The 18107-nt window shown below is 31.3% G+C and overlaps 9 protein-coding genes across 9 annotated transcripts; 7 read left to right on the top strand and 2 right to left on the bottom strand. All coding sequences in view use genetic code 12, as the record gives it.

Moving 5' to 3' along the window:
* Positions 1–56: 56 nt before the first annotated feature.
* On the top strand, positions 57–1270 carry RJT21DRAFT_35800 (mitochondrial 37S ribosomal protein uS17m). Its single transcript, XM_064884289.1, has one exon. It carries the CDS (start codon positions 180–182, stop codon positions 909–911), a length of 732 nt encoding a protein of 243 aa, XP_064738800.1. The 5' UTR covers positions 57–179; the 3' UTR covers positions 912–1270.
* TOK1 (Tok1p) lies at positions 1271–4207 on the top strand. Its single transcript, XM_064884290.1, has one exon. It carries the CDS (start codon positions 1630–1632, stop codon positions 3763–3765), a length of 2136 nt encoding a protein of 711 aa, XP_064738799.1. The 5' UTR covers positions 1271–1629; the 3' UTR covers positions 3766–4207.
* On the top strand, positions 4195–5835 carry RJT21DRAFT_106264 (nucleoside transmembrane transporter). The gene has a single exon (XM_064879822.1). It carries the CDS (start codon positions 4337–4339, stop codon positions 5756–5758), a length of 1422 nt encoding a protein of 473 aa, XP_064738798.1. The 5' UTR covers positions 4195–4336; the 3' UTR covers positions 5759–5835.
* On the top strand, positions 5836–9615 carry MUC1 (Muc1p). The gene has a single exon (XM_064881783.1). The coding sequence runs from the start codon at positions 6074–6076 to the stop codon at positions 9455–9457; it is 3384 nt and encodes a 1127-aa protein (XP_064738797.1). The 5' UTR covers positions 5836–6073; the 3' UTR covers positions 9458–9615.
* RJT21DRAFT_139984 (uncharacterized protein) lies at positions 9598–11508 on the top strand. Its single transcript, XM_064883360.1, has one exon. The coding sequence runs from the start codon at positions 9620–9622 to the stop codon at positions 11405–11407; it is 1788 nt and encodes a 595-aa protein (XP_064738796.1). The 5' UTR covers positions 9598–9619; the 3' UTR covers positions 11408–11508.
* On the top strand, positions 11509–12586 carry RJT21DRAFT_139983 (uncharacterized protein; the record flags this gene model as incomplete). The annotated part of the gene is made up of 2 exons (XM_064883359.1): positions 11509–11601; positions 11665–12586. The coding sequence occupies exons 1-2, from the start codon at positions 11519–11521 to the stop codon at positions 12584–12586; spliced, it is 1005 nt and encodes a 334-aa protein (XP_064738795.1). The 5' UTR covers positions 11509–11518.
* A 49-nt stretch (positions 12587–12635) lies between these two features.
* Positions 12636–13236, bottom strand: SPC2 (signal peptidase complex subunit; the record flags this gene model as incomplete). The annotated part of the gene is made up of 2 exons (XM_064883458.1): positions 12636–13110; positions 13208–13236. The coding sequence occupies 2 exons, from the start codon at positions 13234–13236 to the stop codon at positions 12636–12638; spliced, it is 504 nt and encodes a 167-aa protein (XP_064738794.1).
* Positions 13237–13350: 114 nt separating this feature from the next.
* On the top strand, positions 13351–15910 carry RJT21DRAFT_35789 (uncharacterized protein). Its single transcript, XM_064884288.1, has one exon. It carries the CDS (start codon positions 13680–13682, stop codon positions 15729–15731), a length of 2052 nt encoding a protein of 683 aa, XP_064738793.1. The 5' UTR covers positions 13351–13679; the 3' UTR covers positions 15732–15910.
* Positions 15869–17677, bottom strand: RJT21DRAFT_114155 (amino acid permease-domain-containing protein; the record flags this gene model as incomplete). Its single annotated transcript, XM_064880228.1, has 1 exon — positions 15869–17677. The coding sequence occupies one exon, from the start codon at positions 17675–17677 to the stop codon at positions 15869–15871; it is 1809 nt and encodes a 602-aa protein (XP_064738792.1).
* Positions 17678–18107: the final 430 nt, after the last annotated feature.

Genomic DNA, 18107 nt, shown 5'->3' with positions numbered 1-18107 from the left:
TAATTGTATAAATTGTATTATGTGTAGAGTATGTGTGATTTTATCAATATGGTCGTGTCCCATGTTCAAAACATTTCAAGATTTTTCAGTTGGTGGAGTGAAAAAAAAATTTAACTGAAGAATCAAAAGTACTAAGACAAGCCCTTTGATTAATAAATTCACTATAAGAAAGTAAGAAGATGGCTAAACAAAACTTTGTGGGTCTTGTGGTGTCACAAGGGAAGATGTCCAAGACCGTAAAAGTAAGGGTTCAAAGAAAAGTGTATGACTCTAGAATCCATAAGGAACTTATTAAGAGAAAAGATTATTTAGTTCATGATGAAGGTGAAATCTGTAAAGAAGGTGATATAGTTAGAATAGAGTCTATTCCTAAAATTTCTAGCAGAAAAGCTTTTGCTATTGCTGAAATCAAAGTGAATAAAGGTCAACAATTTGCTTTATATGAAGAATTAGCTAAGAAGAGAGTAATTGAAATTGAACAACAAAAAGGAGTTGAAACTGAACAAAATAAATCTAATTTATTAGAAACTATTAGTCGAATAGAAGCATTAAGAAAATTAGATGATGTTGCTATTGCTTATCAAGCTTCAAATGTTTCAGAAACTGAAAGAGAAAAATTATTAAAGGAAATAAATGATATTAAAGACAAATATAAGATTAAATCATGGCCTTCAACACAAGAAATATTACCACTTGATATAAATAAAGAAGAAATTCAACTTAATGAAATTGAACATAGAAGAAAGTTCATGACATATATTCTTGATAAATTTTATGAACCTGAAATGAGTCAAAAGCGTGAAGAAATATTATCACAATTGTCCACCAAACCATTAAAGAAGAACATTGCAAAGAATTTATTGAGAAAGTACGTTTTAAAGCCAGAAAATGAAATCCCCTTCCCATATTAAAAAATAGTCTTTACTGATGATCTCCTCTAGCATACTCCAGCATTACTTGTAATTATATTGAGTTATACGCTTAAAATCAAACAGACGAACAACATTTATATATAGACACTATCCTGTATCTATCCAATCTGTATATAGATAAATTCCATACCAAATTTAGTAATTTGAGTGGTTCTCAAGCCATTATCGCATCTCTAAAATCTGTCCTAGTAATTCGCTAATCGCATCATCCCTACTGTACTTAGATTGGATATGTTAGAGTGTAGTAAGTCGAGATCTTCACTTCGTTTTTATTTGTCACAAGTATGACATGTGGTCATAACGGGTCCTATAAATCCGTCAAAGCAAACGTGCAGATTCTCACATGCTACAACTTTCTTCCAAACGTTTTTGCAGTTATGTTATGTGAATAGATAAATTGCCAGGGAACAAAATGGTTCCTCATTCCAATTTATTTTTTAATTTACTAATTTGGTAAATTAATTAATTAATTTTAATTAATTTCAATAACTCCATAAAAGCCCCCATCTAATGAAATGAAAAGAAGTGGTTTGAATTATACTTTTCAATTATTACTATACTATTCATCATATATAGACGTTATACAATTTTTCAATAATAACATTAGGTAACTATAACTGTAACTGTACTATTTCCTCCATATAATAATATCTATGCATACCTCATCACCACCATCATTATATATTCAAATACTAATATGACCTTTGATAACGTCAAACAATTTCGAAAAAGGTTTAGATCAGTGACAAGTTCATTGACTCCATCTAGGGAATTATCATTTAATGTTAATAATTATGAAGATAAATTATTACCATTGGTATTCCATAGTAGTAAGAATAAAATCTTAAGAAGAGATATGGAAGTTGTAGTTAAAAATACTTTAGATATACCGATATCAACAGTTACATCTATGAGAGTTAGACCAGGTGAAGCTCATTTTGTATTTTGGTTTTTCATATCTTCTTATTTCCCACTTATATCAGCTTGTCTTGGACCCCTTGCTAATATGATTTCCATAATAGGATTAATTCAACATTGGAGAATAGATAATGATACAGGACTTGAAATTGCTGATGGAACTGCTATGACTACTTTAAATTCTTTATCTTTAGTCTTTGGACTTATAGGTAATATATCATTATTAATGAATTTTTCTGGTACAATTAAATATTTGGTAAGTCAATGTGTTTCAATATTTTGTTTTATCATTGCATGTGTTTTTCTTCTAATTGATGTAATAGTTACAAATAAATCTTGTGTTGGTGAAGATCCACAATATGCAAGATCAGAAGGGTTTTGGTTTGGAGTTTTCACTTGTGCTTATTACTTTGCTTGTTCATTGACTTTACTGATCAATTTTATAGGTTATAAATTAGGAAAATATCCGGCAGCATTTAATTTAGATACTAAGCAAAGGACTTTAATGATTTATACAATTTGTTTTGTTATTTGGTGTGTTATTGGATCCTGTATTATGGCAAATATGATAGCCGATTTAACATATGGTTCTGCACTTTACTATTGTATAGTTTCATTCCTTACTATTGGTTTAGGAGATATTACTCCTAAAACTTCGGGAGCAAAAGTAATGGCATTGGTTTTATCAATGGGTGGTGTTTTAATTATGGGGTTATTGGTAGCAATGATTCGTCAAGTTGTTTTAACTTCAGGTGGCCCTACTATATTTTGGCATAGAATAGAAACAAAAAGAATGAGAGAACTTGCCAAGGTTGAAGATTCTCAAGAAGATATGACACCTGATGAATCATTCCATAGAATGAGAGTTATTAGGAGACAAGCTAAAACAGAACAATTAAATGCTTCACTAATTGCCACAATATTTATCTTTATGGTATTTTGGTTTATCGGGGCATTGGTTTTCAAATTTACTGAAGGATGGTCTTACTTTAATGGTATGTATTTTTGTTTTCTTTGTTTAATTACAATTGGATATGGAGATTATGCTCCCAGATCACATTTAGGTCGAGTATTTTTTGTATCTTGGTCAGTTGCAGCAGTACCATTAATGACTATTTTAATTTCCAATGTTGGTGATAAATTATTCGATATGGCTAATACTTTAAGTTTCTATTTATCTAAATTTATATTTAGAGATGATCTTGAAGATGAACATCAAACAAAGAAAGAATTACTGAAAGAGTTACAGAATGATCTTGAAGATTATTTGAGCAGTAATGAAGATAAAGAAGTAAGTGAATTAAGTTCTGATATTCCTGGTAAAATGGAATTTATGGAGGATTTTTCACAGATGCTACAGGCGAGACAGGAAGAGCAGCATCATGACTGGCAAGGGGTTAGGGAGAAAATCACTCATAAAATGGTTCATCAAAAAGAAACGTATGAAAATATTTTGAGTATTCTTAATCGTTTAAAGCCGTTAATTACTGACTCTATTGAAAATCCTCAGAAAAGATATACACATCAAGAATGGTCACTGATATTATCAATTCTTGAGAAGAAAACTTTAGAAGTAGATGAATTAACTAGACGACATCTGAATGTATTTTCAAATAGTGATAGAGATATTTTTTGGCTTTCTGAGAAATCACCATTGAGATTACCATTAAAGGAACCCAATTATTTAATTATGAGAGTATTTTTTAAAATTGAAAGAGACTTAACCGATTTAATAGAAACAGAAGTTGAAGATTTGAATGAATTAAAACGGATAGTATCAGCATCTTCTAATCCTGAACAGATTAATATTGATGATGAAATTGAGAATAGAACAGAGTTAACTCGGGAAGAGTATACAAATCTTTATCCTGATCGACATATTCAATTCCATTCACCCTTTGACAATCGTAAGTAAATAGATTCATAAACTATTTTGATTGATTTATAAATACAATATCGTTAGGTATTGTCGTAACATCACTTCAAATCAATATGCATTATTATCTTTTTCTTTAATGTAAAAGTTAAAATTAGACGTTACTCTTGAGAGAGTTGCAAAATTGCAAAACTACAAAAATGTCGTTTACATTCGCTATATATGTAGTTCTCTATACATGAGATATAACACTTTTACTATAGAACCATTACGTACTCTACCAGTAAATATCCTTTAACATGTAATATTGATATTTTTCTTAACTACTGAAATGAATATCTGCACTACCATTGGATACGCACCAATATCGTTCTTATATACTCCGACAATTACAATACCCATGGTAGTCACAAACTCATTGTAGTCATATCACGCGTCAATAAAATTTTGACAAACATGAAATATGCACACTTTGTTTGTCGTGATAATTCCTTATCTTGAACCTAATATAAAAATATAAGAGATTCTAAAATCTTATATAACATAACAACTAATCGTGCTGTCTTATCATCCAACAGAAGTTGACTCTCCTGATATAGAATTAGATACGATGACTACTCATCGATCTACAGAATCTTCAGAACTGATTCGTGAAGGTGATAATGATTATGATCATCAACAATCTCAAGATTATGATCCTATAGTTTTGAGATTATTGAATTCAAATTCTTTTATAATAAAACTTTCTCAACTTCGTTATATAACTTTTACTATAGTAGGTATTGCCTTATTATGGCCATGGAATTGTTTCCTTTCTGCTTCTGCTTATTATGGTGAAAGATTTAGTCATTCACCTTCATTAATTAAAGTGTATTCATCAACAATGATGTCAGTTTCAACAATAACTTCGATTTTATATAGTTATTATTTATCTCAAGCTCAAGCTGGAGTAAATTATAAATTTAGACTTAGTCTTGGACTTTGGTTAACTATATTTGTATTTTTATTTATGTCAATAACTTGTATATCTGATTTATTAATTATGATGAATGATAATGCATTTTTTACTATTTTAATGATTATGGTATTTATATCAGCATTAGCAACTTGTTTGGCTCAAAATGGTACTATGGCTATTGTTAATGTATTAGGAGGTATTTATGCAAATGCAGTTATGGTAGGTCAAGCAGTTGCTGGAGTTTTACCTGCTTTAGCATTAATTATATCAATTTTATTAGTTGGTGATAAAAAGACTAATTCAACTGATGAAAATTATCATGTTGAAAAAAATTATGGAGTATTTGTTTATTATATTACTGCTAGTTTAATTTCAATTGTTTCATTACTTATGATTTTTTGGATTAATCATCATAAAGTTGAATCGACATATCGATCATTAAATCAATTAATTGAAGAACAACCATTAAATTCTTCAGAAATTATTGATGAACCAGATATTAAACAAAAGACTCATGTTCCATTTTCAGTTTTATGGTCAAAATTAAAACTTATTGTCCTGACTATTTTTATTACTTTTAGTGTTACATTAATTTTCCCAGTTTTTGCATCTACAGTTGAATCAGTTAATACTGAATCTAAATTTTGGTTTTATAAAAAGGAAATTTTTATTCCATTTATTTATTTAATTTGGAATTTAGGAGATTTATTAGGTCGTATATTTTGTGGATATCCTAAATTACATATGCTTATTACAAATCCTAAAACTTTAATAATTTATTCAATTGCTAGATTAATATTTATTCCATTATTTTTAACTTGTAATATTCATCCATATTCAGCTGCTAATCAATCTAGTGCACTTATAAATTCTGATTCTTGGTATATAATTTTACAATTATTATTTGGAATTTCTAATGGTCAATTATGTACTTCATGTTTTATGATTGTTGCAAATTTCTGTGATACTGATGAAGAAAAAGAAGCAGCAGGAGGGTTTACCGCAGTATTTTTAAGTGTTGGACTTGCTGCTGGCAGTATATTTAGTTACTTACTTGTTTTTATTATAGATTAGATAAATATTAATTAAAATAGATGCTTCATAGTTAAGGTTATCATTGTAATTGTAATTGTAATAATTATAATACTGGTAGTTAATTGGATACTGTCTACTCTACTGTCTACTATCTACGATCTCTGCGTTTGTAGCACCCTCACCGCACACCTCACTCCGCCTTTTTTATAGGAGTAACAGTCGAGTATGGAGAAAACATCCATGCTACAGTATACAAGGCATTTTTCAACACTTTTCAACTATAAAGTCAAAGCCATACTCCCTATAGAAAAGTATATAGATTGTCAATTGAGTAACTATAGTGAGTAGAAAGATATGTCATTCTGGGATAATAATAAGGACTCATTTAAAGCGGCAGGAATTGCCACTGTTAAGGGTGTTGGTCGAGGAGCTAAAGCCGTAGGTAAAGGAGGTTATCAAATGTATAAGAATAGAGATGGTAAAAGTTCAGGTTCAACTTCAAAGGAGGGTGAAGCAGAAGAAGGAGAAGGAGGTCAACAATTTGTGGCTGCTCCTTTACCAAAGGCTACTCCAGATCAATTGAAAACTCTTCCACCTCCACCCAAAAGGAATGTAGGAGCTTATGTTCCAGCAGAGAGAAAGTATCCTTCCCCACCACCCCAGCAACAGCAGTATAATCAACAGCAGTATCAGCAATTTCCTCAACAGCAACAACAGCAGCAGCAGCAGCAGTATGAGCCCCAACAGTATCAACCACCTCAACAACCTCAACAACCACAGTATCAGCAACCACCACAATCCCAATACCAACAGCAACCTCCTCAGCCTCCTCAATACCAGCAAGTAGAACAACCACAACAGCAGTATCAGCAACAGCAATACCAGCAACAATCTCAACCCCAGCAACAGTATCAGCAACAACCACAACCCCCTCAACAACCTCAATTTCAACAACAACCTCAATTTCAACAACAACCTCAATTTCAACCACAGCAACAATTCCAACAACCACAGCAACAACCCCCTCAACAACCTCCTCAATACCAACAACCTATCCAACAAAACACTTCACAACAAAGCTATTCACAGCCAAATTATGGAACTCAGCAACAAGCAGGATATGGACAGCAGGCACCAAACTTCCAAGATCAAAACCAATCCCAGAATTCACAACCACCTCAGATACCTCAACAACAAACGCAGCCACAAGCCCCACAAGCTCCACAAGCTCAGCTCTCATTCCAAGATCAATTACAACAATCACTCCTGCTGGCTATTCTGCTGGGAGTTCAGCAAGGTGTGAAGCTGGCAGCTAGTGATGCTATTCATCAACATTTCCCATCTCACCAGCAACAGCAACAGCAACCACCACCACAACAGCAGTATCAGCAACAGCAACAGCAACCTACTCTACCACCAGCACCACAACAACAGCAGGGTATTCCACCTCCTCCAGCAAGATATGATTCTAATCTGATCCCTCTTTCTGCTCCTAATGCAAGCACAAGTACATTAACTTATGATTCTCCTTATCACAAACCTCCAGTAATTGAACAACCAGTCAACAATGGAGCATATAATCAAGCACAAGTTCCTAATCCAATCCCACCGGTTGCCCCAGCCCAGGTTGGATTACCATATAATCAACAACCTGCTGGTCAACCTGCCCCTCTCGCCCCTGTTGAAGAACCAAGAAAGTATAATTTTGGAATCAGAATGGAACTGGAAGAAGCTCCACCTAAACCAAAAACTCCACTTCCTGATCCAACATCATTTGCTCCACCTCCTGTTCATAAAGGTAGAGGGTCAGGGGGTAATACTCCTGAACCATCTAGAGTTGTGCCTAATCAACCAACTTCTACTGGTCCATCATCCACTGGTCCAACTTATTCGGGTCCAAAACCAACCAGTTCTGAACCTCCTTCATTACCTACTAGAACCAATCTTATGGACTTTGATGTGAATAAATTTGGTCCACCACCTCCAAAGATATATAGGGGCCCTAATGATGCTGTACAACCTCCACGTTCAGCTCATATACCTCCTACTCCACCAAGATCAACATCTTCAATTCCTCCACTTCCCACAAGAAATTCAGCTTTACAAACTCCCACCCATCCAGTGGATCTGAACAGAGTAGAAAATAAACCAATTTCTTCATTTCTTCCCCCTCCCAAGATTCATAGAGGTAATACTGCAGGAAGCGAAGATCAATTACAAGCTATTGAATCTGAAAAAGTTCGTAAAGGTCCTCCGCCTAAGCCAAAGAAATTATCTACTAAAGTTGAAGATGAAAGTGATGAAGTTGAACCTCCAATGCCTCCTAGACCAGATGATGTAGGAATAGAATTGAGTTCAAAGAAAGCTCCTCCTCCTAAACCTGTTAGGAAACCTTCAACTTTTTCTAGTCTTGGTCCTCCACCTCCATACGCAGAACTTGCAGAGGAACAACATGTTCAACAGCCAGTCTCAAGCAACATTCAACCAAATTTTGCAGCTCAGATTGCAGAAAGGTTTGCTCAAACATCAATAAATGAACCTGAAGTTGCACCAATACCAAAGCCTAAAAAGGTCCCACCACCAGTGAAACATAAACCGGCACCAGTTCCAACACCAGTTCAAGCACCAGTTCAATCACCAGTTAGCGCTGAACCTGAACAAATTGACTTTAGACAACTTTTAAATAAACAGTTGCAGAAGGGTCCTGGTCTGAACCCAACTTCAACTAGTGTTCATGAGGTTACAAAACCCAAGCCAGAAATTCCTCATAAACCTAAACCTCCAATTCCTCATAAACCTAAATTAGATGTAAATCCACCAATCAGAACTGAACATGCTGAACCGGAACCTGTTCCTACTACAGTAAATGCAAATGCAAATGCAAATGCAATTCCTCCACCTCCACCTGCAAGAAATTATTCTAGATCACCAGCTATGATTCCACCTCCACCAGTGCGTACTGGTCCACCTAATCTTAATTTAGAATTAGAATCAGGATGGTTTGCTAATACATCAGGGCCATTACAATTACCAAAAGATTTACTGGGATTAAATTATTCTACTTCATATCAAAATTCTACCTTAGGAAATATAACTAACTATGAGCGTAAATTTAATTTTAGATTAAAAGATTTATCAATTATTAGATATAAATTTGTGTGGACAAATACTAATGTTAGAAATCCTCAAGTTGAAATTACAGAATTTATACCTTCACCAATTGATAGTAAGATTCCAAGTAAGAATGAATTAATTGGTTATAGTGAGAAATATGGTGAACATATTAGTGCATGGTGTCAACATCATTATGGTCAACAAATTGGATCTGGTGAATGTTGGGATCTTGCTAAGGAAGCTTTACTTAAAGGATGTGGGAAACATGCATTTGTTTCTGAATATTATCATCATGGATATCCTATATTACAAATAGAAGGTATTAATGGATCAGTATCATTAGTCAGTGGTACTCAACAATTAGATGAAGTTAGAAAGGGAGATATTTTACAATTTAAATCATGTCGATTTGAGAATTCTGTAAGTCATAGAACTCAAACAGTTGGAGCTCCTGATCATACTTCAGTGGTATTAAATAATAATAATGGAATCATTAAAGTAGCCGAACAAAATGTTAATGGAGTTAGAACAGTCATGGATGGTGAATATATCTTAAAGGATTTAGTTCAAGGTAGTGTAACTGTTTATAGACCAATTGATGCAAATTGGGCCGGACATTTATAGGTGCAAAGAGACATTTTGTTTTTTCTGGAACAATGTCGCACAAGACCACTTCCATTTCGATGCCGCTGAGGTGCCTTAGTAAAATAAAAAAAAAATAAAAAAATATATAGACAAATTGATTATGTACAATACTAAAATATTTCACAACCATTAATAAATATAATGACAAGTGAAGAACTCGTAGCTCCTGCTCTATCGACATATCAGGATGATACGACATTTGAGTTTGCTCAAGTTGTTAGTGAAAAAAATTTAAGAAGACATTTAAATCTTAAAGATCCTCAAGATCAAACTGAAATAATAGACAAGATTAATGAATATTATAGTTTAGAACAAGTTATACAATTCTTACAACAGAGAGGTGAGGATGGACGTTTAAAGTATAAGAGAGTCACTCTTCAGTTTCCTGATTCCTTAGTAGGAGATTCAGCTACTATAGTTCATGAATTACAAAGAAGATTAGGAATTACATGTTCTTCAATTGATACAAGTTCTAGTTGTAATTGTAATTCTAAGTCTAATTCTAATTCTGAATGTTGTCAAAAAGTAGATAATGATAATGATAATAATTCTCAAAGTCAAGCTATCTGGATCTTAGCTGATACTTCATATTCTCCATGTTGTGTGGATGAAGTTGCTGCTGAACATGTGAATAGTGATCTAGTAATTCATTTTGGTGATGCATGTTTAAATATTATTGATAAACTCCCAGTAGCCTATGTCCTTGGAAAACCACAAATTGATATTGAAAAGTTAATTGTCCAGTTTAAGCAAAGATTCCCAGTCGATGAAGGTCATAAAATTATTCTTATGTCTGATTCTCCTCATACTTATTTATTAAGGGATTTATACAATTTATTAAAAGATGAATATCCCCATTTACTTTATACAGATCTAGCCATAGACAATAACTCTTCAGCAACTATAATAGGTTATGAACCAATTCGACTGAACGAGGAAGCATTTAGAATACTTAATAGAAATATAATAGGACTTAATGCTTCATCTATTGATAATGAAGAAGACAATACAGCTTTTCTTCAAGAGTATGATTTATTCCATATAACCAAACCTGAAACTCCAAGATTATTACAACTAACCACAACATTTAATTCAGTAACACTTTTCGCTGATGGAAATATTTCACAAGGTCCCTTCCCTAATTTAATGCGTCGTTATAGGTATATGCATATGGCTCGTTCGGCTGGTACAGTTGGTTTATTAGTTAATACATTATCATTAATGAATACCAAGAAATTAATAAATCAAATAGGACAAAAAATCAAACAAGCCGGAAAAAAGCATTATATATTTGTGGTTGGTAAACCAAATGTCGCTAAATTAGCTAATTTTGAAAGTATAGATATGTGGTGTATACTTGGATGTGATCATCAAGGTATAATTATTGATCAAAGTAATGAATACTTCAAACCTATTGTGACACCATATGAATTACTTCTTGCCTTGAGTGATGAACTCACATGGACAGGTAAATGGATTACTGATTTTAATAGTATCTTGAGAAATTTAAGTAATGAAGAAGAAGAAGAAGAAGAAAAAGAAGAAGAGCCAAGAAACAATGAACAACAAGAGGAAGATAAGCCACCCGTTTTCGATCCTGTCACTGGAACATTTGTTAGTACATCTCAACCATTAAGACAAATTAATCATCTAAGTATTACTGCTGAAGAAGAACAAGAAGAAGATTCTACAAATTCTTCAAATAGTTTGGTTAAGAAATTCTCCGCTACTATTGCTATTAAAAATACTGTATCAACATCGGCAGTTCATCTACAAAATAGACATTGGACAGGATTAGGTAGTGATTTTAATACTGAAGATGGAGAAGGAGAAGAAGATGGAAATGAACAGGGTGCCATTTTAGAAGAAGGTAGAGGAGGTATTGCCAGAGGGTATGATTACGATAATAGTTTAAAGAAACACTCATGAATGATTTTGATTTTCCTGTATATAGAGCCATCTCACTATAGACTTTATGTATTATAGCAGTTTATATATTTTGCATTCAACTAAATAATCAGTATTCCTTTATAGATAATTATGACATTCAGTATAGATACTATCTTTGACTATGCAGGATTAAATTCAATAATAATATTGTTTCTTGTACTCGGCTTTTTTGGGTATGTTATAAAATTAGAAGATATTTTAATTATTGATTCGTTGTACTAACTAGAATGATTTAGACGGAATAGAGAATATTACAGTTTAACTCTTAAGACATTATGTGCAATAGTAGTGATATTTTCTATAGTGAATTATTATTATAAGCGACCTAGTAAAGGTTTATGGACTAATATAGAAGAAGAAGATATTGCTTTAATTACAGGAGGATCTAATGGATTAGGATCCGATATTGTTAAACAACTTTTAACAACAAAAATTTCAAAAATAATTATTGTTGATATAGTGGAACCTAAAATAAACCTGGAAAGAATACACTATGTTTCATGTGACTTGTCTGATGATAAAGTAGTTTTAGAGACTTTCCAATATATAGTTAAACAATTAAATCATAAAGGACAGCATATCAGTATATTAATTAATAATGCTGGTATAAGACATAATAAATCATTATTGACACTTGAACAAGATGAGATACTAAAATTATTCAATGTTAATACTTTATCACCAATTCATATTCTTAAAAGTATTATCTCTAATCATATTAAAAATTATCAATCTAAAAAATTATATATTGTTACTATATCATCAATTCTTGGAGTATTAGCTCCTAAGAATTTATCAATTTATTCAGCTACTAAGGCTTCAATGTATCTGATTCATGAATCTTTAGTAGAAGAATTATCTGAATATTCTAAAATTCGGATGTTATTAGTAACTCCTGGACAATTAAATACTGATATGTTTAAGGATGTTAAACCTCCAATGCCATTTCTTGCACCATTAGTTGAATCTAAACAATTAGCAACTAAAATAGTTCATAAGATTAATTATGGAGAAATTGGAGTAATTGCAAGTCCATTGTATGCTAATTTTTTACCTGCAATTAGAGCTTTACCGTACAGTTTACAAAAGTTAGCAAGATACCTTTCTCGAATGGATACAAAAGTCATAGACAAGTCAACATGCAAAGATATTTATTAGTATGTAAATATACATTTATATTTATATATATATATATATATATATAAGATTATTGTGACTTTTTAGTAATTTGTCCCTTTAATACAGTAACAAAGGCTTCTCTATTGAAATATCCAAGTGTATCGAAAAACTTTTTGAATTCCAATTGTGATTCAATGGTTGTTTTATCATTTAAAGTAATCTTTGTATAATAAATTGGATCAAACTTTTTTGTCCAACCAGCAATTGTGATTTTTTCTCCCTTTGAATTATATCCAATATATTTAACATCCTTATATACTCTGTTTAAATATAATAATATTCCACTAAAAATAGCATATAATAAAATTGATATAACTGTAATATTATAAGATTCATTAAATTCATATTTTTTATCTACAAGAAATAAAAGTCCTGCTATTACCACAGTTACCAGTCCTAATGCTAATTTAGTATCTATTAATTTAAATGATTGATCATATCCTAATTCTGTTAATGCAGCTGGTAAATTGTCATCAGTAGTTTGACGTAAATCAGTTACTGAACTATAATTGAAAAAAATGGTTAGAAGGATTCTGTTAAAATATTATATATGATATCAAATTTACTTTCTTTGATATTCGGTCTAAATTGTATACTTACTCTAAATTAGTCTTCTTCAATGATGACATAATTGATATTAATGTATGGTAATGCTAATATTGATTACTTACTGTCAATTGATTTACACGTATAAGTTGTATTGACTTTTCTGGTACTGTAGCAAAGCCAGCGGTATGGATGTTTTATTATACCGTCCTAACCTGTAAACCGAGTCAGTTAAATTGCACTTGACACAAGGTAGATAAAATTTTACACATTATGTCTAACATGCAATATGATGACTGAGTGGGATGCGAGCACGGAGCTTTAACCCGGTAGAGAAAGTGGTTATACTTAACCATTAGTCAATCTTTAAGGATTAACTAACCTTCGGGAGGTGGAAAGAAATAACATACCACTCCCTTTAATCGTTGTAAGAATCAATATAATACCCAAGGTTCGAAATTTTGGTATAAATAGCATCAATATTGAGAGATTTATTACATATTCCTTATTGTTTGTTTGTTATATTATGAGTAATAGTAATTTAGCAACAATGATCACTAAAAGTGATAGTAATATTAGTATGAAATCCAATTTAGTTGGTAGTTCAACTGATAAAGTTAAGCAAAACTTTTATCCTAGTCAAAAGCAAGGACAAAAGCAAAAGGCTAGAATTAAACAAAAGCCTTCTAAATCAAGTAGAGAAGATCAAGATTATTATAATGATTATTTAACTCAACAAATTGAAACACAAATTAAACAAGGTGGAGTTGCTGGAAGTAATAGTCGAAAGAATAAGATGATCTCTATAGATCATTTATTTGAGTATCAATCTTATCGAGATCTGCATGAATTTCATACTAATCATAATCATAGTAAGAATAATAGAAGAGGTAGTAATAGTCGATCAAAACGAGATATAATTCATAAAATCCCTCTAAAGGGGATGTCTTTTATTAATGTTAATTATAAATTCATTGTAGATTATAGTCAAGATTATAAATCACAAGAAATGGATCCTAATATACCAGTTAATGTTAAAGATATTATGAGAATTATTGTTCCAAAGGGTAATGCATGTCCAATTTGTCTTACTGAAGATCCTATAGCTCCAAGAATGATTACAACTTGTGGTCATATAGTATGTTTAAAATGTTTATTATCTTTATTAGATAGTGAATTACCAGAAGCAAAGAAACGAGAATCTCTGGCAGTTATTGAAAAATATAAAGAATGTCCATTATGTTCATCAATTATTAGAAAAAATGATGTTAAACCAGTTCTTATAAATAATGTTGATGATAGATTTGAAGTTCCTAAAATTCGTGATGAAGTGGTATTAACATTAATGGCAAGACCTCAAGATAAAATTATGTCATTACCAAAATCATATCAAGAATATCATGAAATTATTGGTAATTTCCCCTGGTATAATCAAACTATGCCTATGCCTGATTGTAATAAATATGCTAGAATATTTAAGGGGAATTTAAAATCTTTAACTGATATGTATGAATTTGAAAAGGCTCAAATTCATTTAAATTATGAAGAAGAAAAGGAATTATATCATGAAAGTTATAAATATGTTCAAATGGCTATGGATAATATTGATGATGATATTGATAATTGGATAGCTCATTTTAAAGCATCTACTGGATCTGGAAATACTATCATTACTAATACTAATTCTAATTCATCTTCTACTTCTACTTCTACTCCAACAACTATTACTGATAATAAGACATTTTATTATTATCAAACAGGGTTTGATGCTAGTGCAACATTTGTTCTTTCACCTTTAGATATGAAAGTACTTAAAGCATGTTATAATGATAATTATGAAAGTTTACCCTCATCAATGGTGGCTAAAATTGAAAATATTCGATATGAAGAATTAACTGAAGAAGCTTCATTAACTAAATATAAATATTTATCTCATTTACCAATCGGTACTCAATTAGGATTTTTAGAATGTAATTGGAAGGGACGGATTAAAGAAGGAGTATGGGCCATATTTAAAGAAGATTTAACTAAACGAAGTTTAAGTCTGAATAGAAAATTTAAACGTGAAGAACGGAATAGAAGAAGAGCTTTAAATCAAGAAGAAATTCGGAATAGAAATTTCTTTATTCAAGAAAATAATGGTCATAGTCATGGTAATAATAATAATAATATTATTACTGATGGATCTATATCTGATATGAATTATTCCGATATGGATTATGGAATTGGAAGTTTATCAATTAGTGATAATCGAGGTAGATTCTTACCAGTACTTGAACATGAACATGATCATGATACAGGAAGTGAAGGTAATCAACTGTATGATGATGAAGGAGGAGGAGATATTGGACCAGAAGATACTCAACAATATGAAACAACCGTATGGGGAACTAAGATCCCTAAAAGAAATGATAATGAAAATAATGAATTAGATATACATGACAGTGATGATGGTTGGGATGCTGAAGAAATGATTCGGAAAGCTCGAGAAGAAATGGAACGTCAAGAGAAGGAAGGTAAGAAGGGGAGAAAGAAGAAGAAGAAGTTGATCCTCTTATCTTCCAATAGTAACTGGTGATAGTCTACTATAGTATAGTATAGTAGTATCGTAGTATAGTATAGTAGTATGGCATAGTAGTATAGTATAGTAGTATACTATAGTAGTATCGTATAGCAGTATAGTATATTACTATTTAATCATATATATAATGCATATTAAGATTCATGGTCATATTCATACTCATCTTCATATTTTATTTCATTAACATTAGTAATACTCCCCGTTAACAATCGAACATACGGACGAAGGTAAAAGAATATAGCTCCAAGTAAGAGTACTCCAGTACCTATAACAGGGAAACACCAAAACGGTATAATCATTGAATCCTTATTAGGAGGAGGAACAAAGGGGAATAATGCAAGGAAAAGATTAGCAATTAAGAATAAATATACACAAAAGAAAGGTGCCTTAATGATCTTTTGGCTAGTGAAGGCAATTGCTGATGATGATGATGAATGAGGTAATAAAGCTGTTTGTGAAGAAATAGACAATCGAGCTAGACGATCCCGTGTTGCACTTGCACTTGCACTTCCAGAACTTGAAGATCTTTGACGAGGATTAAAGTCTTGAATTTCATCGTCATTATCATTATTGGCAGTTGTAGTAAAAGGATCTTCAATAATATCTTCTTCAAAGTACTCTTCAGGTAGGTGTAATTTAGGTTTGGAATGATCTATAGTATTAAATTCATTCCAATGTTCCTTCTTTTTATTTAATTTCAAATAAATTAATCCAATACTTATAGCTACATTAATCCAAGTACCAGGGTATATATAAAGATTTACGACAAATTCATAAATTTCATTCAGTGGAGGTCCAATAAGAATTATTACAGTAATAAACCAATGTAAGAATAATGAATAATTCAAATTTTGAAAGATATGAGAAAATGGTAAATAATTATTAATGGCTAATTCTTGATTAACAAGTGAATGAGCATAAGAAACTACCAAAACATTACCTAAATTTGATAATGAAATAAGAATTGGTAAAAGGGTTGAAGTAATTGTTTCACCAAAGATTTTATTAAAGAAGATCCCTGCACAAAGAACTCCACTATCAAGTAATTCTTGCTTTGGGATAACTATAAGATATGAAATAATGACAAGGAAATAAAGGATGGTTGTAAGTAGTACAGCTGATGGTGCGGCAATTGTAAGAATATGATAAGGATCTTCAACTTCATTAAGAACATAATTAACATTTTCCCAACCTTTAAATGAATATATAACTTCTAATAAAGCTACTGATACATTATATACTGAAGAAGCATTTGAAGTTGAAGATGTACTTGCTGAAGTTGAAGGATTAAAAGTCCAAATATCTCTAAAATTACTAGTAGGTTCAATATCTATTAAACCAATACTTGCAGCTACTCCAAAGAATATAATAAGGACAAGAATTAATAATTTAAATATTCCTAAGAAATTAAATAATTGAGTACCTTGATTAGGATATCTTACATGTAAAAATATACAAAAGGAAATACATAATACTCCAATTAATTTAACAAGTGATTCACTAATATAAGGTTGTTGATCTTGAGGTGTAAATGCAAAAAGGATATATTTACCAAATGCATAAGAATTTCCTGAACTAAAACCTAATAATACCATCAGAAATGAATATATACATCCAGTAAGTCCCTTTGGATTCTTAAATATTCGAAGTAAATAATTTAATTCTCCTCCATTTTTAATCGGTAAATTTAATGCAAATTCAAGATATATAATTAATCCGGAAAAGATTATAATCCCACCTAATAAGAATAATGATAAAAATAATCCAACATTTCCATCAACATATTTAAAAATAATTGAAGGATTCAGAAAGATTCCTGTACCAATAATCTTATTAACAATAAGTGATATACATGATAAAGTACCTAATTTATCCTTTGGTATTGCCGTTGATAATTTCGAAAATACTGAAGACCGAGATATGGTCGGAACTAACTGTGGCATTGCTTTCACCAGATAGTTCAACCTTTTAAGTTAGAATTCCCAATGGTAATTCTCACTATAAAATAGTCTATTATTAGTCTATTAATATAATTGATATTTCAATTAGGTAATTGGTAATTGAAGTTGTAATGGGTTTTACTTTACATATACATTTTGAAAAATCACCGAATTGCCATACAAGATGAGGCTTATCTAACAAATCTTATCTCACGTGATATCACCAATCCCAAAATATTTTTGTGAGAAAACTTTGCAGCTTTTGGACCGGAACCATCTACCTCCGGAAAAGAACCTACCACCGGAATGAATCTTTCATACAATATATGCAATTAGTTATAAAAATATGAGATTATTAGTATTATTTATGTACATAGTCATCACAGTCCTAATATGAATTTGTCATATCATAAAAACAACATGAAAGATATAA

This window comes from Scheffersomyces amazonensis (genome assembly GCF_036850825.1).
Source record: "Scheffersomyces amazonensis strain UFMG-HMD-26.3 chromosome Unknown RJT21scaffold_3, whole genome shotgun sequence".
NCBI classification, from domain to species: domain Eukaryota; kingdom Fungi; phylum Ascomycota; class Pichiomycetes; order Serinales; family Debaryomycetaceae; genus Scheffersomyces; species Scheffersomyces amazonensis.
Note: the sequence above shows the minus strand (reverse complement) of the source record. Positions and strands in the feature narration are given on the sequence as shown.